We start from the raw sequence: 21,491 nt of genomic DNA, 5'->3' as shown, positions 1-21,491 counted from the left end.
CAGGATCCAAACTCATGAACCCCGGGCCGCTGAAGCGGAGTGCGTGAACCTAACTGCTACACCACCGAGCTGACCCCTAAATTCACTTTTTTTCAGACTGCATGTTTTCCTCAATGGGCCTGAAGAGACCCCAGTCCAAAGAAATATAGATTAAAACAACTATCAGGTCTCTTTCGCCATCTTTTAGTCTGTGCTTCTCTTGCTTTCCAAGTAGCATTCTACTCACTTGGGCCTGTGGGCTCACCAATATGTTAAAACTTCTTAATTACAAACTGCTCATCTGTACCTGTGTAACTGTGGCACGCTCCCCCACTCCAGTCCCTGGGTCTTGCACTTGTCAGCTCCTATCCTGATCTTTTAAGGTTACCTCCTTGTTTCTTAGCTCCACACCCAAGCACTTTTTTTTTTTCCTAAAGATTTTATTTTTTCCTTTTTCTCCCCAAAGCCCCTCCGGTACATAATTGTATATTCTTCATTGTGGGTCCTTCTAATTGTATGTGGGACGCTGCCTCAGCGTGGTTTGATGAGCAGTGCCATGTCCGCGCCCAGGATTCGAACCAGCGAAACACTGGGCACCTGCAGCGGACCGCGTGAACTTAACCACTTGGCCACGGGGCCAGCCCCTACACCCAAGCACTTTTGATAGTAAAAACTAGCATTTATTGAGCACTTACCTTGTGCTCTCTTCTCAGCATTAGACACATTATACACAGTCCTTCGTTTACTCTTTACCACAATCTTATGAGGTAGGCATTGTTATTCCTCCCATTTTAAAGATGAAGTAACTGAGGCACGGAAAAGCTGGGTGACTTGCCCAGGATCACAGAATTAATAAATGGTGGACCCAGAAGGCACACCAGGCGCTCTGTCTCCGGAGCCCACCTCTTAAGCACTGTGCCACTCATAGGCAGACGGCATAGCTTCACTTGCCATGATCACAGTCTAGATACGGTCACATGGGCAAAATCTCATGTCATCGAAGCCGCCCTGGAGATTATTGTAGGTGGGCTCCGTGGTAGAGACTTGCTTGCCGCCTCTCTCAGTGACTCCAGCTGAGCCCATTTCCCTCCTTTTTCTTGTTGAGCCTCCGATGAAGCAGTTGGTACTAAGACCGACTGAGGGAAGAGAAGGTTCCTGGCTTCTGTCTCATGTTTACCCCTGGGCACATGCTCACTGAGTGGAATGGTTGGTGTAATTACCCAAGAAAAGATGACTTCCCTTGTTTTTCTGTCCAGCTCTGCATGCATAGTTGAATTTGTGTCAGTTAAATGTCCTTATGACATGGCTCCTTTGTACTGCCTTCGCATTCAGGCAGATTTTGTCTCTCTGAACTTACGAAAGTTGGCAAACTATATGTAAACTTCTTCCCAAAATTCCAGCAGAAATGAGTTTTGTTTAGCCAAAAAGAGTAAATGATCCAGAATGTTTTGTAACTCCTCCTTTCTTGGTGCCCATGGGTTGATCACTGAAGCCCTTCTAGAAAACCATCCACCTAGTGCCATGTCAACAGTTGCAGAAAGGAGTGAGTGTGGGATTTCCAGGTCATGTATTGACTTCTTCATCCACACCGGGAGCCTCTCAAATGGCGCATTCAAAGCACCAGCACTGGTGGTGCAAGAGGACATGTGGAAACCTGAAAGTAGAATGCAGTTCTGGAAATTCTTTTGTTCTTCCCACTTGCGTCTAAACTTAAACCTCCCTCACCTTATGCCTCTTTTAACTCCCTTCCAAGGGGCGTATCTGTGGAGCTTGCTGAAATCGCAGAGGCTGAGCCTCAGCTCCAGACCACCCCAGTCAAACTCTCCAGGAAGAAGATCCCGGCGTCTCTCTTTCAACACGCTCTACCAGTGACTGAAGGTCCCTACGCCAACATTTGAGAACTGTTAAAATGGTGGTTAAGGGGATGGTGTTGGGATCCAGCCCATCTAAGCCGCAGATGCCTCATCTGTAAAATGAGGGCCAAACAGCTTGTATAGCACGGAGCTATGACGAGAGTGAAACGGTAGCACACGGAGAGGTCATAGCACCTTAGGAGTGCTCAGTAAATACTCAGTGCTCAGTAAATACTGTCAGTTGTTGTCATTGCCATCATCACACTCCTGAGTCTAAAAGGATTCCTTGTTCAATGATCAGAATGTGGAGGAAAGAGGAAATGGCTCATCGTCATAGTCTCAAATGCTAGATAGGGCATGAGGAATCAAGGTTCCTGTCTTACAAAAATGGAAGTGACTCAAGACTCTATTTTGTGCCCAGTCTCTAGAAATTCAGAGAAAGACCCTGCAGAGAGCCACCTGGGCTCTGAAGTCCTCCAGCCTGACAACCAACTCTAACCTTGTCCTCTCAAATGACTCCAAAAAGCAGCCCAACCCCGTGGAAATGAATTAGTCAAACCATTGAGGTACCACAGGGCAGGGAAAGGTGATTGACTGAGTTTTACCCTCCTGGCCCATGGCGCGTTCACCGTGAGATATGTTGGGTGCCTAGGCACAGAGGTTATTAAACACAAATCCTGTAACTGTTGTTCCTCATATGTGATGCCCAAATCCTGTTGCATCCCACATCTCTTTAGGATGAATTTTGAAATGGCTTTAGGTTTTAAGTTTTGTTTCTTTTTGTTTTAGAATGACATGTCACATTGACCAGCTGAACACTTGGTATGATATGAAAACTCATCAAGAAGTGACCAGCAGCCGCCTCTTCTCAGAAATCCAGACCACCCTGGGGACCTTTGGTCTGAATGGGTTAGACAGGCTTCTCTGCTTTATGATTGTCAAAGAGTTACAGGTGAGCCTTTCACTTTCGTGCAGATTTCCTGCTACCCTGGGAGAGATGAGAGTAGATCATTTAACTTTTCTTTCATGCTTTCATATACTGACATCAGGCATATTTATATGATTCCTGTTAGGTAGATAAGAACTGAAAATGAACCAGAATTTCTTTGGCCAGCATGGTATTTTTATAAGTAGACTGTTTTTGTGAGTTTCATCCTGGGAAGATAAGACTCTCTTTGAAACCAGCAACTTCTGCCAGTAGGCAATGTTTCTAACAGGAACCGGAAGTTGCTGCTTCCCTGTCATCCTATTTAGAGCGTTGTATGATTTAGGCCAGTCTCTGTTCTACATAGCGTTTGAGTTAACTGGAGTAGTTATTCATTTTATTCATTAAGTTTGGTCCTTTGATCCTGCTTTCTTGTTTTAGAATTTCCTCAGCATGTTTCAGAAAATTATCCTGAGAGACAGAACTGTGCAGGATACCTTAAAAACCCTCATGAATGCTGTCAGCCCCCTAAAAAGTATTGTAGGTAAGTGTTCTGAAACTAGCCTGCAGAGGAGATAACACGGTAGCCTTTCTAAATTTACTAAACAGAAAATTGTATTTTAACCTTTCAGCAAATTCGAATAAAATTTATTTTTCCGCCATTGCCAAAACACAGAAGATTTGGACAGCTTATCTGGAGGCTATAATGAAGGTATGTTGTGGGAAAGAGGTTGATAATTAATATTATTTTTTTTTAACTATTATTTTCCTGTAACCTTGTTGTCCAAAGAAAGCCCCTCTTCTTTGTTTTGTCGTCAAAACAAAAATACAACACTTCAGTTTATCATTATTTCTAAATTCACTGTTTCTTTATCTTCCTTTCTGGGGCTGTTCTTGACTATGCTTTTCATTGGCCTATTGTTTTCATTTTGCTGGAAAAACTGTTTCTTTTTGAAATGTCTTTAAGGAAGAGGTGCTTTCACCCAAGGAAATGGAAATCTTCCTTCCTCGGTAACGCTCCGCCCTTGCATAACAAGTCTATTTAATGAACTGCTCTATCAGTGTACAGCCCTAATCTGCTCCAAGTAGCTGTTAGAACAACGCTTTTGTCTTTCTCCCCTCCTGTGTCTACATGGATGTTAGAAAGCCAGGTTCTTTGGGGCATTAATTACATTGTGAGTAGAACACTGTCTTTGGAAATGAGTAAGAAAGTGAGATGAGGAGATTGATTTGCAGCGTGGAAGTCTACTTGCTGTAGAATCCACTCATCTGCTTTGCTGCCTTTACTTGGCTTTGGCTCCCAGGGACTCTCTGAATCTTCTTTTTTTTTTGAGGAATATTAGCCCTGAGCTAACTACTGCCAGTCCTCCTCATTTTTTGTGGAGGAAGCCTGGCCCTGAGCTAACATCCGTGCCCATCTTTCTCTACTTTATATGTGGGACGCCTACCACAGCATGGCATGCCAAGCAGTGCCATGTCTGCCCCCAGGATTCGAACCAGCGAACCCCGGGCCGCTCAGAAGTGGAACATGCGAACTTAACTGCTGTGCCACTGGACCAGCCCCTGAATCTTCTGCACATCCTTCTCTCATCGCTTGATGATCTGAGACATTCAACAATTCTTTATCGAACACCCGTTACACACAAAGCATTGTCAGTTGTTGGGTGACACAGTAAAAGGAAGCACTACCCATCTCCTCAGGAAGCCTGCTTACCAGCTAGTAGATTTCTTGGTGGAAACTGATTCATCGTTAGAAGTATCACATACCATAGAAAAAGTCTAGACTGTTCTGGGAATTTGGAAGAATTCCATTCTCTTCTTCCCAATTATATAAGTTCATCATTGAGACTGTATTCATTGGTTTCTCAGGCAGATTCACAGTATATTTCCCATAATTTCAGTAAATTGTTTTTGTTTTAATTTGGAAACTTAAACGGAAGAGGTAACTGAAGGAGCTTCTGGCTCTGCTCGATGTCCTCTTGTGATATAGGTCTGACATTCTGTTAGCCAAGTGATTTTCAGATATTCAGAGCTTCTCAGGCCAAGTTTCTAACTGCTGGAAACCCTTTTAGGAGGAGTGAAGAATCACCTGGGGTTGGACAGGCCTGAGTCTCGCCTCTGTGGGAGGCTGAGGGAGAGCACAGGGCTCTTGGAAGAGGCTCAGAGCTGTTCCTCTTGGTTGCCAGATGGTCCACAGCCCATGGCTATTACAGACCACTGTTAGTTGTAATTGCTGGTAATTCAGTAAGAGCCACATATTGTGTCTAAGTCAGTGGTCTTTACGTAAGGCCCCCAAGGACGGATTTGTCTTTTGTCTTGAATTGGGGAAACTGCAGTCCCTAAGCCGGTGCTAATAATCTGGAGCAGCGATGGAAATGTTCTGTGCCGTTCACAGAACATTTCCATCGCTGCTCCAGCTTACACCCTTGAAACAAAGCCTGTGGGACTGAGAAACTGAATTTTTAATTTTATTTCATTTTATTCCTTTTAAATTTAAATAGCCACAAGCAACTAATGGCTGCTATATTGATCTGTGCGGGTCCAGAGAAATCACAGAGAAAGAGTGATAATCTGGAGATCTCTAAATAGACAAATAGGCAGAATGAGCTTACCACTTCCCAGGCTCCTGAGCCCTCTAGAATCTTATTACAGGCTTGTAATACGGGAGCACCAAAAGAGAGTGTTGGTCACCAACATTCAGTATGCTTTAAATAAGAACAAATTATGTTAAACCGCCTTTATTTCTGTTTCCATTTTTTAGATTGGTATTTTCAAGGGAATCCTTGACTTAGAGTATCTAGAATTAAGCAGGGAATTATATGGGCCACTGCAAGATTGGAGCGACACTTTTGAGTGGCCTGAGAGAACCTACTATTTTCTTGGCCTTACTCTATTCTAATTATTAAATAATAATTTTTTCTATCAGTAAAAGGTTATTGCTTGTAAGTAGCATTTTTTGGATTGACTTTTATTTTCTTCGCATAAGTAGAATAATAGTCTAGGAAGAATTGTGTCAAAGTAAATACATTTGAGGTCATTTAACACTTTTACCTGTTACAAGCTCCTTTTATCTAAATAATAACTTTTCTTTGCTCTTAGAGAGGACCACTCTCTCTTCCTTAACTTTTCTCTGCTCCCGACAGCTCAGAGGATGTGTGTTCCTTCCACCTTATTGTTGATGGAATTATAAAACAGTCCAGCCTCCCATCCTATTCCTCCTCTCCCCCTCGCTCATCTTTCAGGGATAACTTTCCCAGAATAGAAAAGAGGAAATTTACTAACATAAAATGTTAGAGTGTGCTGTTGACTTATGATGCTGACAAGTTTATGGGAGCACGCAGAATCTCTGTCAAACCTGACCCAAAGATGGTCTCCTCTCACCTCTCAGGCATCACAGATACCTCCAAATATCATTTATGCTCATTGCTACTTGGCAATTATAGTGGTTGATCCACCATGTCAACATAATTCTATCACAAATCTGTTCTTTGAATAGTTGTATAATTATAATTTGTTACAATTGGCTTCTCTGGTCATCCTGTGTTTTATTTTGTACACGTGAAAGAATTATTCTGGGACAGTGTTCATGGGCTTCACCAGGTTCCCAGAGCAGTCCAAGGTACAAAAACAAGCTTAAGAACCCCTGGATTAAGGGTTAGCATTGTTAGAGGGGCCTTCTTGGTAGATTTTATGTGGATTATTTTTTAACCCAGATCATTACATGATCTGTCTTCCTGAGTGATGTCAACAGACTTCGATTCACCAAGTTTTAGAATACAGAGTGAAATGGCATCCTTTGGACTGGAGACAGTTCAGTTTAGGGCAAATAAATGAAGTAGGCTTCTCGTAGCAGCTGCTAAACTTGGAGAACTTCAAAAGATCAAAAATAGAGTTTCAAAAAACACACCTTTAATACACAAACAACTGAACCTTAATGGATCACTTTGTAAAATGTTAGACTTTGGGGATGCTTCACGGTTGGCGCACAGGAGTCTAGGCAGACATTCCTTGAAGGGCCCCTTGTCCATCAGGGGTCGTGCTGCTTAGCCGTGGAGCCAGTCTAGGAAATCCTGCCATGTGACCCTTCCAGTCAGAGACTGTCGTGGTGTGTGCCTCCTTGCTGTCAGGTTGGAATGCTTCCGTGCTCCACCTGTCCTTTCTCTTGCCTGTTCACAGGTTGGGCAGATGCAGATTCTGAGACAGCAGATCGCCAATGAATTAAATTATTCTTGTCGGTTTGACTCCAAACACCTGGCAGCTGCTCTGGAGAATCTCAATAAGTAAGTGCCAGCGTTTGAAACAGCTGTCTGTGGGCCTGGATTGTCCATCATCAGTTAGCACCCCAGTTTCTTCAATACCTACTCTTTTAAGTTCTTCTTGGGTAAGAAGGCTTGCTGAGTTTATAGGCTCCCTTCCCGTGGATCATCAAATCTGTCTTCAGAAGCCTCTTTTCTCAGGGTTGTCCCTTGGGGGTGTGTGTGTCCGTCTGTGTGTGTGTCTGTGTCTGTCCATCTCTCTTTTTGGCTGCTTTGTTTATTCAGCCAATATATATTGATCACTTAATACACATAAGAGTGCTGGATACACACGTCTGTGCTGGATACTTGCACAGATTAGGAAAGCAGTTTTTACCAAAGTCCCACTCCTGGCTTTGCACAGAACTGACTCATCATCCTGAGAGCCGTTAGAAGTGTGTTAAATCACCAGGAGTGGCTGTGGGCACACCTGGAGTGCAGTCATATCCTCCAACTCACCAGCACCTTGCTGTCATTTTGAGCCTTTACTTAAAGATAAATAATCCAGGCTTCTTGGTCCCTAAATCAGGGCTTGTGACAAAGTAGATATTGAAAACAGTTCAGTCCGTTCATAAAAGTTAGAGTGGTGAAAGCATTTGATTTGGGTTAACTCCAAAAGAGAGAGTAATTCGAGGTTAAATTTCCCACTTGTAACCAATCACAGGCGTGGAAATGGAGAACTAGAAGGATCAGGCCCTTATTTTACAGATGAGGAAACTGAAGCCCTGAAGGTCACATCACAGCCCTTATTAACTGTTGTATAAATTCAGTTAATCTCTAATGTTCGTCACTGTTTTGTTTTGTTTTCTTCATTTAGGGCTCTCCTAGCAGATATCGAAGCCCACTATCAGGATCCCTCACTTCCTTACCCCAAAGAAGATAACACGCTCTTATATGAAATCACAGCCTACCTGGAGGCAGCTGGTATTCACAACCCACTGAATAAGGTTAATGATTAAGATACGTAATGGTGCGGTGGGAGACTGGTGCAACAGGTGATCTGACCCAGGTTGCAGGTGGCTGTGCTGAGGTAGTGGGAGACCCTGAGTTCCAGTCCCAGAGCCTCCATTCTCTCAAGTCCCCATCCTTTTTGAGCTCCACTTTCTCACGTGTGATATGAGGATGATCACACCTTCCCTGCTGGACTCGGGCCTGCAGGAATCAAGTGATACAACACTTGTCAGAACTCATTAGAAAGTGAGAAGTCGGGGGCTGGCCCCATAGGCTAGTGGTTAAGTTTAGCGCGCTCCACTTTAGCAGCCTGGTTTAGTTCCTGGGTGCAAACCTATGCCAGTCATCAGCGGCCATGCTGTGGCAGTAACCCACATGCAAGAGAGAGGAAGAAGGGCCCAGATGTTAGCTCAGGGTAATCTTCCTCAAGCAAAAAAAGAGGAAGATTGGCACAGATGTTAGTGCAGGGTGAATCTTCCTCACCAAAAAAAAAAAAGAGAAGTGCTGTATATGTAAGTGATTAGTTTAAGGTTTGTCTGGGGTTTGATATTTGAACTGCAACTAAAGGTGACGTTGGTCCTTCTTGCCCAAAGAGGCTTGCTTTCCTTCGTGGCTGACAGTAATCACAGTCATGATCTGGGGCTACAAACTCTTCTGATCTCCAAAAACCTGAGAACCGAAAGGTTTCTCATCAGTTGGTGCCAGAGCTCATTTGGTGGCAAAACCTGTCCTGAACTGACGTAAGCCTGTTTATACTCGTTATTTGTCCTCCCTGGTGTGAATATTCACGAGTGATGCAGAAATACAGATGACTGCTTAAAGCATGTTACCCTACACCCTATATTACCTTTCTAAAATCTATAAAATGTGAAATTCTGAAATCTGTACGATCCCCTGGGTTTGGGATAGAAGATTGTAAACCTAAAGAGCAGCTAACGTTTTCTGAGTACTTACTGTGCGCCCAGCACTGTGTTAACCCAGCCACGGGGGATCTCGCTTAATCCCACAGCAACTCTTTGATGTGTGCCATTGCTGGGTGAGGACCCTGAGGCTCAGAGGCGATCACTTCCCCCAGGCTCCACACTAGCCAGCATGCTACTCTGCCTTCCGGGGATCTATCCAGGGCGGCTGGGAGGAGGGAGATGGCCGGGTGTGCCCTGACTGTACTTTCTGCACCTGAACTGGGAGGGACACTGCTCTGGGACATTGCCCGGGAAAGCAAATGACGGATGAGACATGGGCTTGCTCTCTGCTTGTGTACTACCACTCACTGCTACGTGGATCTTTCCTTCTTTCTTCTGCCTCTTTCTCTTCCCCTCCTTCCCTCCAGCTTTGCCTTGACTGCTGTATGTGGTGCTCCCCTCCCATTCTTGCTCCTCACCCTTTCTCTCCTTCCCTTTGTTAATGACATTAAGAAGATTCAGGTGGAAAGTCACTGCTAATCTCTCAGCAAAATTGTTCCCTTCCCTGAAGGGCTAATTGTCACATAGGTGTTTACGTTTGGGGGGGGGGCGGTCAGTGGTGTTAAATAAAACTCTGAAGGCAGCAAATTAATGGCGCCATCTTACTTTTAGGGAGTTTGAAGAACAAACTGAAATAAAATGGAAGCTTTCCATCTAAAAATGTCTTCTAGGGGCTGGCCCGGTGGGGCAGCGGTTAAGTTCACACGTTCCGCTTCTCGGCGGCCCGGGGTTCGCCCGTTTGGATCCCGGGTGCGGACATAGCACCACTTGGCAAAAGCCATGCTGTGGCAGGCATCCCACTTATAAAATAGAGGAAGATGGGCACGAATGTTAGCTCAGGGCCAGTCTTCCTCAGCAAAAAGAGGAAGATTAGCAATAATTAGCTCAGGGCTGATCTTCCTCAAAAAAAAAAAAAAACACGTGTTCTACGTTATTGTGCAATGTGAAGAAACCATTGACTCTTCTTACCTTTCTCTTTCCAGATATACATAACGACAAAGCGCCTACCCTACTTCCCAATCGTCAACTTTCTATTTTTGATCGCCCAGTTGCCAAAACTCCAGTACAACAAAAACCTAGGTACAGTATGACACTTATTCTTTGTAATAAGTAACAGTAATAAAAGATTAATATGTAACCAAACAGCTCTTTGAATAGAATGCTATTTCACCTGTGAGATCTTTTCTTAGTTAAATGCGTGTTTCTATAATTCCTCTCTCAGGCCTCTGAAATATGATGCACCTTCGTGAAATGTCAACAGTGGATTTAATAGCAACCAAGTAGAGTCCACTAGTTTAATTTGAACAGTGAATTATCCAACTTGTAAAATGTGTGGAGACCTCTGCTTCTCTCCTGTCTTTAATGTTTAGGCTGCTGATTATGGTGTGAAAGAAACTTCTTTTGGTTAATGTCCTGTTCTTTCATCAAGTGTCGTCTGCCTACTGTGTATCTGGCCCTGCGGTCGGAAGAAGAACGATGCGGTTAAGGAGAGAATCTAGTACCGGAATACCTGGTACTTTAATGTGGGATTGAAAATATTTAGTACGAAAAATAGATGCCAAAGGCTTTCAGTATCTTTGTCTTCCCAGGGCTGTAACCCTAATGTTTTGGTCGTTGATCACTTTATCTTGAACATCTTTATAATCACCTTTCTAACAGATTCCCAAGCACTTCTTTTCTCCAAGCTTTGTATCCAACTACGCAGAGTGTTTTTAAAATCCACTGTTGAATGTAATTTGCTCTCAAAGTATTTTAGCAGCATTTCTGTAAATGTAACCTTATTATTTTTTAACCAGTGATTCCAAAATGTACTTCTTCCTTGAAGTGTTTCCCTTCCTATTTCATAAGCTTTTTTAGAGTGAAAATGTAGTCTCTTTAAGGTTTTTATTCTCTCATTCAAAAATGTTCCTTGATTCCAGATACAGCTCCATAACAATACCTGTTACTGCCACAGAATGCAGAGCATGATGGCACCCAAAAAACGCTTGCTGTAGGAGGGGGGAGCAATGTCTGTTTGGACTCTTGCTTCGCCACCTATCACCAATGTGACTTTGGTTAGGTTACTTAATGTCTTGGGCCCATCAGGTTTTTTAAATACCTTATGCAGTCCCTAGCACTGAGCAAGTGCTCGCCTGATGCTAGATCCCTTTCTGTGTTTTCATCAAAATCAATTTAAAAGGACCATCCCAAGATTGATTTATGCGTTCATCTCGAGATTCAGAGATTCATGTTCTCCCCCTCTCATCTCTGTGTTATTCCTAAATAAGAATGTATGATTCTTTATAATGATGAATTGTCAGGGCATGAAGATATCTTGTTTTCATTAAGACTATTCGTTCTCTGGTCTCTCATTCTTAGGTAATATTTCTTTCACTGGACACGTGGCTAAAGTCTGGTAGCATGATCATACTGCTGCTTATGGGAAGCATGTCACTATTCCATGGAATTCCCACATCTTTAAACAAAACAAAACCTTTAAGTGTCCTAGAAATATATGTATACCTGACTGCAATTCTCTTTGTGAATTAGACTGATGTCTTAATTCAGGAATCAAATTAACGAAAAATAGGACTCAAGAGGGAACATCAGTGTGTTTGTATACCCTAAAAACACATATTTAACTTTGTGGGCATCGTTCTCCAGACTGATCTAAGAAACGCATGCCTGCCTCGGTCTGTCTTTTAAGAAAGAATCGCTGTGGTGCTCCATTCATACAGGAAGTTTTTGTTGTTGAATATCACTTTTGCTCTCCACCTGGAAAGGATGATTTCTCCATGTTCTGAGTACCATTACTGTCTTGTACAGTGGGCACTAATAACCCAGAATCACCAAAGCCTGGCGTAGGTAAATTGGGATAACTTGTTTTAGCATCTCTGGTTTAAGTAAGTGATTTCTCAGTCTTGACAAGAACCCAAATTTGGGATCTAGGGGTCTGTCTCACCAGTTTAAGTTTATAAGAAACTGCCAGTCCTTTTTTCAAAGTGGTTGTACCATTTTACATCCCACCAGTATTTGACAATGTCAGTCTTTTTCATTTTAGCTGTTCTAATGGATGGATGTGTATGCTATCTCATTGTAATTTTAAGTTACCTTTCCCTGATGATTAATGATGTTGAGCACTTTTTGTGCTTATTGAGCATTCCTTATATCTATCTTTCTTAAGTGTCTATTAAAGTCTTTTGCCTATTTTTAAATTGGGTTGTTTGCTTTTTTACCACTGAGTTGTAGGAGTTATTTATATGTTATGGATAAAAGTCCTTTATTAGATATATGTATTATGAATATTTTCTCACAAACTGGCTTGCTTATTCATTTTCTTACTGGTGACTTTAATGAGAAGTTTTTACTGTTGATGATGTGTAAATTTACCCATTTTTTCTTTATAATTAGTCCTTTCTGTATCCTGTCTGAGAAATATGTCCCTACCCGAAAGCCATGCAGATATTGTCCTATGTTTTTTCCTAGAAGCTTTGTAGTTTTAGCCTTTACAATGAGGCCTGTGGTCCATTTTGAATTCTTTTTTAAGGTATGGTGTGAGGTAGGAGTCAAGGTTCATTTTTTTCTCCATAACAATATCCAGTTTTAGCATCATTTGTTGAAAAGATTTCTCTTTCCAAGGAACATTGTAGTGGTTTGGATATTCATGGAAATTCAGTTGATCGTGTAAGGGTGAGACTGTTTCTGGGTTTTCTCTTCTGTTTCATTGATCTGTTTATCCTTATGCCAGTACTGTCTTGATTACTGTAACTTTATAATAAGTCTTGAAACTTTGTTTCAAGTGTAAGTCTTCCAATTTTGTTCTTTTTCAACATTGTTTTTTCCCCCTGAAGACCCTAAGCTCTGTCTGCTGTTCCCCATGCCGGCTATCCAGGCAGAAGGTCGAGGTCTCCGGATTTGGGCAAAATCCTTAGCAAAAAAGCCAGCTTTGGCACGCACTCACTTTACAAAGTTCTTTCTTCCACTGTCTTGACTTCTGCAAGACATATATATATGTCTTATACATATTATTTTTCTTGTATAATATTCAACATTGTATTGAAAGACACCTTTTAGATGTTTTACCTGGCATTTTAATTTTCATTTAAGAGAGTAGTTCATGCTAGTATGCCATGCTGCCAGTAACAGAAGCCGATTATAGGTCATTTTTATTTTCTCATTTACATTTATCTGTATCTTTAAAATTTTCTGCAATAACATGCATTAATTGTATAATCCAAAAAAGCAGTGATGGTAGTTATAAAAATTAGTAAACATTTTATTGTGTTGAATCCTTCAGACTACTAGAAGCTTCCACCAGTCCCGGGCCTAATTCAGAATGTAGTCCAGAGTTGTCATTCTCTCCAAATAATCGTCTCCCAGTGATGACGTGGGCCCCAAACATTTGGACATTCGTGAACATTCATACTGAACAAACGTTCTCAAAGGCAGGCACTTCAGTTGGTGGTGTAATTGGTAATTTGTCCTTCCTTGCAGGAATGGTCTGCCGAAAACCTGCCGACCCTGTAGATTGGCCGCCACTTGTCCTGGGCCTGCTCACCCTGCTGAAGCAGTTTCATTCCCGGTACACGGAACAGTTCCTGGCGCTGATCGGCCAGTTTATCCGCTCCACAGTGGAGCAGTGCACAAGGTACAGAGGGCCAACCGGGAGTAAAAGGGAGAAATGTTACTGAACGGGCTGCAAACCTTGCCTGCCAAAGACCCCTTCTTATCTCCCTAGTAGAGACAAGAATTGGCTGCTTACCCTGCTCTGTAAAGCAAGTCAGGGCACATCTCTTTATCTGGAGCAAAGGTATGCCCACCCTTAGTCACCCTGCCCGGGGAGCCCCCTAGGTGCACTCAAGGTGATTTTCTGAGAATGAGTCATGGCCACAATTAGCGACAGCCACAGGGAAGAAAGTGCCTGCCTGTTCCTCTGCTGTCTTGGATGCAGCACCCGCATCTCAGGGAGCCCACGTACGCTGGCTGTGCCACTGCCAAGGGATGGCCCCACACCCTTCATAGGAGTCAGGGAGCACGTCCGTGTCCCACCCTGGGCACAGCCGGACTTGCTGGTGTGTGATGAAACAGATCACACAGAAGTTCCTAGTTGATAGAAAGCTTGTAAACTTGTAAACCTTTAATTCTTCTTTTTATCCCCCCCAACCCCCTGCAAATATGGCTTTTCTTAGATAGAGAAAAATATTATTTGCATGAGATGCTGGCTCCTGAACCTCCTTCTCTGCTACCTTAAAGGCTAAGCTCAGCTCAGTAAACTTCTCTGTCACATTGCACATTCAAAATTTGCAAGATTACCACTTGGTCACCTTTGCCAATATAACTTAAAGACTAATTCACGAGAATGATCTTCCAAGTCCTCACAAGGCCCTACTGATCAAACGTGATTTCAGAGGCCACTTAATTTACCTCCTACAAAGTGCGTGAGTCAGCTCTCGGACATCCCTGGCAGGGTGTCAGCCAGTCTCCTCTGTGCCACTCCCATTGATGGGGCCCTCACTGCCTCTCAGGGCAACAGGTGCACTGGCAGACTTGTTCTCGTCGTTAGAAAGTTCCTGATTGTGATGAATGCAAACCCATGTCCCTGAAAATTTCACTCGTTGGGCCTTTTTCTACCCTTTGAAATTGGAATAAATGCAGTCTCCGTTTGCAGCCTCACTTCAAATTGTTCATGTCAGCTGTTGCCTTGGGTCTTCTCTTTCTTAGATGAGCCGCTCCCACCTGTTCTTGGTGTGTGTCTCAGAGGCTGCTCACCATGTCAGTGACCTCTTCTGGAGGTTCCAGTTTGTTATTGGCCATCTTAGAATGTGGCTTCCCAAACGTCCTGCGGTTGCAAAGACAGCCCTCCCCTTCATTCTGGGTCCTCCGTGGAGTACAGCACAAAAGTTGCAGTGCTAGGTTCTTGACACCCATTGCACACCAGTGGCTCATGCTGATTTTGCATTCTCTTTAAATCCCAGTGTTTTCTTCCCATGAGCTGCAGTCAGGCCAGTTCTTCCCATCTTAGTTAATGGACTGAACGACAAACCAACACTGGATGTTTTTTCTAGGATATATGGTCAGACTTGCTTCAAAGAGCAGATTTTGTAACAATTGAAAAATAGAAGAGAGCTCAGAAGGATGGGAAAGTCTCAAAAATGAAATTCTAACAAACACAAAATGAGGTCAATTGCAAAGGCAAGCAGTAGGCACCCAAGAACCTAGTGCATGAGGCCCCGGGCTGTGGAGAGGAGGCCAAGGACCCCCCGTTCAGGGTTCAGGGTGATGGGAAAGTCACCTCCACACCACGCCCAGCCACCCCGCGTCAGAGTTCCCCATCTGTCGAAGTTGGCAGGTCCTTCTGCCTCTGTTTCTTCGCTAATGACTACAAAGGATGAACTGAGGCTCTGGTCCAGCATGCTACTGGCAAGCCTGCGAGTGACCGTCAGGATCCAGGAGTCGAGCTGCAGCTCGGGGCTTCCGATTGGGCTAAGCGACGTGACAGAAAGAACCTGAGATGCGTGGAGCTCCTCCTTTCCCTTGCCTCGAGAAGAGCAGATATGAATCTAGCTCTGATCACGTTGAAAGACGAAGGGCAGTGCCAACTTTCCAGGCACAAACATTCTTACACCTTCTTTTCAAAGGGAAAAAATCGTCAGAGAAACAGATCCATAATCCAGTACCATAAAATCCTTTATGCCACTTTGCACATAAGTTGAAAATGGTTTTAACATGTAAGCTCCGTAAGAAGACTGTCGTGTGCTTTGCTGCGTCCCCAGCTTGAGAACGGTGCTTGGCAATATGGCTGTTGTATGAATGAGTAGGATCCCACCTGGAAAACTGTGAGGTGCTGTATTTATTTGACACCCTCAAATATACAGTAATGCGCCAGGCACAATGCCAGATGCTAGAGATAAAAAGATGAAGACATGAGCCAGGCCCTCAAGGAGACCAGCACACGAAAAACTGAAAGATTAAAGAGGCTTGAGGGAAGATACGTAGTATAATGAGAACTTTAGAAAAGGCCATCTGCCCAGAGGAGTCAGGGAGGACTTCCTGGAGGAGGGAGTGCCCACGCTAGGGCTGGAAAGATGACTAGACGTTTACTTTCAAATAAGCATGTGGAGCAACTGTAGCTACAAAGACGGGAAGGATGGGAAGGACGGGAAGGTCGCCTGTTCGGGGACCTGCCAGTCACTGAGTCATGAAGTGCCAAGAGGATACAGAGGGAGATGAGAGAGACAGCAAGGGCCACATTGCGAAGGCCCCTTGTAAACCACGGAGAAGTTTCGATTTTATCCTGTAGGTTGTGTTCTGAAGATATGCGAGCAGGACGATGACATGATGTGAACAGAGAAGATGGTCTCGAGATTTGTTTCGTCTTGGACTTCATTTAGGAATGTGTCGTTGATTTAGTCTTGCAGGATCTTGACTGAGGGTCTGCTGTGTGCAGAGCTGTTAACTGACCCGGACTGTTCTCTTTACAGCCAGAAGATACCTGAAATGCCTGCAGATGTTGTGGGTGCCCTTCTGTTCCTGGAGGATTATGTCCGGTACACAAAGCTACCCAGGAGGGTAAGCCATAGAGAAAGAACAATGGGACGCCCTTTTTGTAAACAGATGGTGTTAGGAGTGGCCCTGGACTCAGAAGGAGTTAAGTCCAGTAGCTCATTCACAGTGGATGCCTCTGAGGCCCTCGCCACTGCTCTACCCCACAGCTCTAGAATGTTCCTCCCTTCTCCACCACGTTAAGTGCTTTGCAAGAAGACAGAGTTTAACACAACTTCCCTCCTCTTCTCACTCTGCACCACACTGTCCTCCCGTCAGCAACTCACCCAGTTCAGGAGGAGATGGTTAAGATGGGCAATCCAGGAGAGAATTCTTTTTTTTTTTTTCAAGGATTTTATTTTTCCTTTTTCTCCCCAAAGCCCCCCGGTACATAGTTGTATATTTTTAGTTGTGGGTCGGTCTAGTTGTGGCATGTGGGATGCCGCCTCAGCATGGCCTGATGAGCGGTGCTATGTCCACGCCCAGGATCTGAACCGGTGAGACCCCGGGCCGCCAAAGCAGAGCGCGCGAATTTAACCACTCGGCCACGGGGCTGGCCCCTAGGAGAAAATTCCTAAGTGGCCAGTGTGGAGAAATAATTGCATGGTTTGTTTTTTCCTCTCCACAATAACCTGGTTCCCACTGCAAGTTTGGTTAAGTGCACACCACAGCTGAAACTACATATGACCACAGTTTCCAAAAATGGCAGACTACTTTTTACCTTCTAAGATATTCTTTCCTTTTCCTTTCTCACTAGTAATTGCACTTTGGTAAGTTTTAACTCAAAATGGAGAGCTTGATACTAAAATATAACAGACTTTCAATAGATGCTGAAAAGCCACTCTGATTTTTAAGAATTAGTAGGTTAGGAATCAAGGATACTTTTTTATAACAAAAATCAAAGATGATGTATAAATAATTAACTATCTGTGTCATACTTAATAGTGAAACACTAGTGGCATTCTCCTTAAAGTCAGGACTGTAACAGTAATGCGACAGTACTGGCTCTCACTGCTGCTCCTGTTGTACGGGTTCAAGACAAGAAAATAGGAAATGAAAATTTTAAAATGCATCGTGAAAAGAAGACAAATTTGCATTATTTATTGAGGAAGTAATTGTCTTCCTTGAATACCCAATAGAATCATGTGGAAAACTATTAAAATTAATGAGAGTTCAGAAAACAAGCTGAGTACATAGTGTACAAAGTAAATTACACTAATAACCAATTCAAAAATATAACATGGAAAGATCCCATTCACAGAATTAACAAGGAAATAATATAGTCAGGAATAAAAACCTCTACAAGAAATATGAAAAAACAATTCAAAAATAACCATAAAATTTTGAAGTCCTTGTTTCTGAATGAGGAGACTCAAATATTAGTTGCTTCTAGTACTTTAGAGGTTTCTTGCAGTTATGATCAAAATCTCAGATCATTTTTTTTAACTTGGGGGAAGAAAAGATTTTTTAAAATTTCATAGACCTTAGGCTAAAATGGAATGTTTTTTAAAAGAAGGTGATATTAAAACGTTATACCAAATATTGAGATATAGTTTAAAACCATAGAAATCAAAAGAGTGTGGTACTGGTATGAAACTCATCAGATGGATCGAAAGACTAGAATATGTGGCCTAGAAACAAATCCTAACACCCACAATTGTATATAAGGAAAAGAAGCATCTCAAATTGGGGGAGAAAAAGACTATCAGTCAGTAGTGCTGGGATGATTGGTTCATTCTGTGGTTAAAATATAGCAAGTTAGTCTCTTCACATCGTTCATGTTTCAGAATAAATTATAGATAGGCTACAGAGTTAGTGTGAAAAATCAAACCAATAAATTCGCAGAAATTTTAGACAAATATGTATCAGCTCTCAGAACTTCCTATATCTAACATCAAAGGAGGGAACCATAAAAGAAAAGACTTAGAGATTTGATCTTTTATAAATTAAACAATTCTGTTAAATGTCTCAATTTTTAAAAAATTGCAGAAAATATTAACAAAGGACCTGTTTCCTTGATTTATAGTGTGCTCTTCTAGATCAGTGAGAAAAAGATAACCAATCCAATAGAAAAAAGCAAATGGGCAAAGGATATTAACAGGTAGTTTTCAGGAAAAGAAAGAGAAATGGCCAATAACCATTTGTGAAGATGTTCAGCCTTATAGCCAAGGGACACAAGTCAAAATAATAGTAAGATTACACTTCCACATGTCAGATTAGTAAAAAGTAAAACGTTGGGCTCCTAGAGCTTGGAAAGTTTTGTAGAAATGGGACTTTCCAGTACTTTTGTCATATATCCACCTAATCCCAGAAATTCTACTGCTAGGAATTTGCCTGCTGGATATGTGTGCAAGGACGTTCATAAGCTTTAGCAGAAGTAAAGGTCACAAGATTATGTGATCCTAATTTTGAGTGTGTGCACGTATGTGTTTGTGTGTGTGTATGTATGTAAATTGGAAGAATTCAATACAAAATGATTACCAATTTTAATTTTCTCTAAGGGATCAAGATTAGAGATTATTTCTTTTTTATACTCTTCCACATTTGCTAAATTTCTTCTAATTAGCAGGTGATACTTTTATAATCAGAAGAAAATTAAACACCACTTTTAAAAAATACCAACTTCCAGGGGCGGGCCCAGTGGCATAGTGGTTAAGTTTGCATGCTCTGCTTCAGCAGCATGGGGTTCACAGGTTCAGATCCCGGGCACAGACCTAGCACCACTCGTCAAGTCACACTGTGGGAGCATCCCACATAAAATAGAGGAAGATTGGCAACAGATGTTAGTTCAGGGCCAGTCTTCCTCACCAAAAAAAAAAAAAAAAAAACCACCCCAGTTTCCAGCTCTTAGAGATTACCTAGTTCTACATTCCACCCCTCAGAGCTTCTCCTAAGCATAGTTAAGGGACATGTGCCTTCGAGGGCCTTCCTCCTCTTCCCCGTCTGGCCTCAGGCACTTGCCAGACATCCTCTTCTTCCTAGATTGGTCATCAGTTAATTTTGAGGTGACCTGAGATTACCACTTAGCGGTTCTCAGAGGCATGCGAACTCCTAGCAGATCTAAGTACCTTTAAGAGCCAAGGAGCTCACATCTGGAGACAGGGGGCACAGTGCAGCATCCCCTCAGACGTTAGTGCCAAGAAATGAGACACCAGCGCGAGGAACAGCAGGAACAGAAGGCAGTGGCTTCAAGGAGAGGTCCGCCCGTGTGAGTCCAGCACGTCCCTCTAATGCTCTTGGCTCCAAAGGATATGGTCTCTTTAATTTTTGTGTGGAAAATTTGAATTTTTTCTGAATTATAACACCATGAATGATTTAACTCTGTTTAATTTTTTTAGGTTGCTGAAGCACACGTGCCTAATTTCATTTTTGATGAGTTCAGAACAGTCCTGTAACTTTTTTCTTCTACTTCTTCAAGTGAAAGGATTGTCCTTAAATCTTCCCACCATCGCTAAAATGAATTGAGAAAAGAAACTCAACCGCTCATATAACTGCATTTTTCCCTTTATTGTGGGAAATATCAGACGTTCTGAGTAAGATGTATCTCATGGCACTAGTTAATATAATTAATACTGTTTAAATCATGGTATTATATGCAATTTATATCATGTAGAAGCAGAAGACATTTTTGTACTGCCTCTTATAGATGCTGAATGTAATTGTTATGTACAAATCCGTTTAGTTTTATGTTCTGAAGAACTATTTGTGCAACTCCAGATTTTCAGTAAAATAGTATTGCCAGTACCCAAAGTTGTCCTTCCATTTATGATTCAAAACCTATATACTCACCCCGCAGAAAACCTTGTCTGGAAACGAGATGATTCTGGTAGGTCCAGTGGACATGCGCACAACAGGCTGGCAGACACTTGGTGATGGCCAAACCGTAGTCTGTGGACCACGTACCATGGACGTTTCTCGGTGCCTGAGGCTCGCCGTCCGCTTCCAATCCCAGATACTCTTTGGGGTCCCCGCATCCTTCTGCAGGACTCCCTCACTTCCACTGCTCCTTCCACCCTTCTCTTTCTTCCTCAGCGGTCCCTGAGCGCTACCCCCAGTCCTGACAACCATAATGCTAGCCCTAACTACCCCCCCTTTTTTTTTCCTGGCAACTGCTTAGTCATCAGCTTTTAACTAACCCCAAATCCTAAATCACTTCTTCGTGAAAATCACTCTGAAAGGGGAGCTGCCATCCTATTGTGGAAACTTGGGTAAGTGCAAGAAAGATGTTTTAGCCCTGACCTTACAGCTAACTACATCTTCCTCTGGAGGGGAGAGAACAAGCAAAAAAAAAGAAGAAAACCCAGAATGTGAAACCTGCTTCTCAGTCATTTAGCAAGTTGCTGGGGTAGAAGCATTGATTTGTAGCCAGGAGGCAGTTTGAGCCCTGGTTCTGCCACTAGCTAAACATCATCCCAAGCCAGCCTTCTGGCACCATCTGTAATATCAAGGCTAAATGATTCTCAGTTCCATTCAGTTTTCTGATTTCATGCAAAGTTCTTTCTTTTGTCAGAAGGCCTCAATTCCTAAGATACTGAAAGAAAAGCAAAATGACTTTGTAGCCTTGGATTGTTTCACCATGATTCTGAGAGGATTTTAAAAGGCATCTAGCCAGCAGCAGGAGCCTCACAGCCAGCCGGGTGAAGGCCGAGGGCAGAGTTTTAAAAGTGAATTGTTGCCCTGCACGTCCGTGCGCAGCTGGGAAGTCTCCCCGGCTGAGAGGCTGGCGCAGGGGAGCCCAGCTACCAAGTCCACGGCCATCTTACACCCGCACTGCAAACCTGGCTTGCTGTTTTCCACTTGTAATCAGGTAACAGTAACTGCGTGAAGTGAGTTCTCTGTCAAAATGGACCCCAAAGAAAGCCAGCTGCTAAGGCGGCCAGATCTAAGAAAGTGAGTCTTTAAACAGAATGTAGACATTTGGGATGAATTAGAGGCACTCTCCTGAAGCCAAGCACGAGTCCAGCATACATTGTGCCAAACCAAGGCCAGTGATGTGGTTTGGCCA

The 21,491-nt window shown here is 43.0% G+C and overlaps 1 protein-coding gene across 2 annotated transcripts in view; it reads left to right on the top strand.

Moving 5' to 3' along the window:
- The window catches only part of WASHC5 (WASH complex subunit 5), a 58,698-nt gene extending 38,468 nt beyond the window's left edge, over positions 1-20,230 (top strand). Inside the window, exons 21-29 of one of the 2 annotated variants that reach the window (XM_070481588.1) lie at positions 2,622-2,784; positions 3,199-3,301; positions 3,390-3,469; positions 6,934-7,037; positions 7,870-7,999; positions 9,949-10,045; positions 13,439-13,592; positions 16,426-16,513; positions 19,825-20,230. In XM_070481588.1, coding sequence (XP_070337689.1) covers positions 2,622-2,784; positions 3,199-3,301; positions 3,390-3,469; positions 6,934-7,037; positions 7,870-7,999; positions 9,949-10,045; positions 13,439-13,592; positions 16,426-16,513; positions 19,825-19,881 — 976 coding nt within the window. In that variant the 3' untranslated portion in view covers positions 19,882-20,230. The remainder of the gene's footprint in view (positions 1-2,621; positions 2,785-3,198; positions 3,302-3,389; positions 3,470-6,933; positions 7,038-7,869; positions 8,000-9,948; positions 10,046-13,438; positions 13,593-16,425; positions 16,514-19,824) is intronic. The other variant, XM_014854039.3, reaches the window with a different exon arrangement.
- Positions 20,231-21,491: the final 1,261 nt, after the last annotated feature.

The sequence above is a fragment of the Equus asinus genome, chromosome 12 (assembly GCF_041296235.1).
Source record: "Equus asinus isolate D_3611 breed Donkey chromosome 12, EquAss-T2T_v2, whole genome shotgun sequence".
Classification (NCBI taxonomy): Eukaryota; Metazoa; Chordata; class Mammalia; order Perissodactyla; family Equidae; genus Equus; species Equus asinus.
This window is presented reverse-complemented; position numbering and strand designations above follow the sequence as displayed.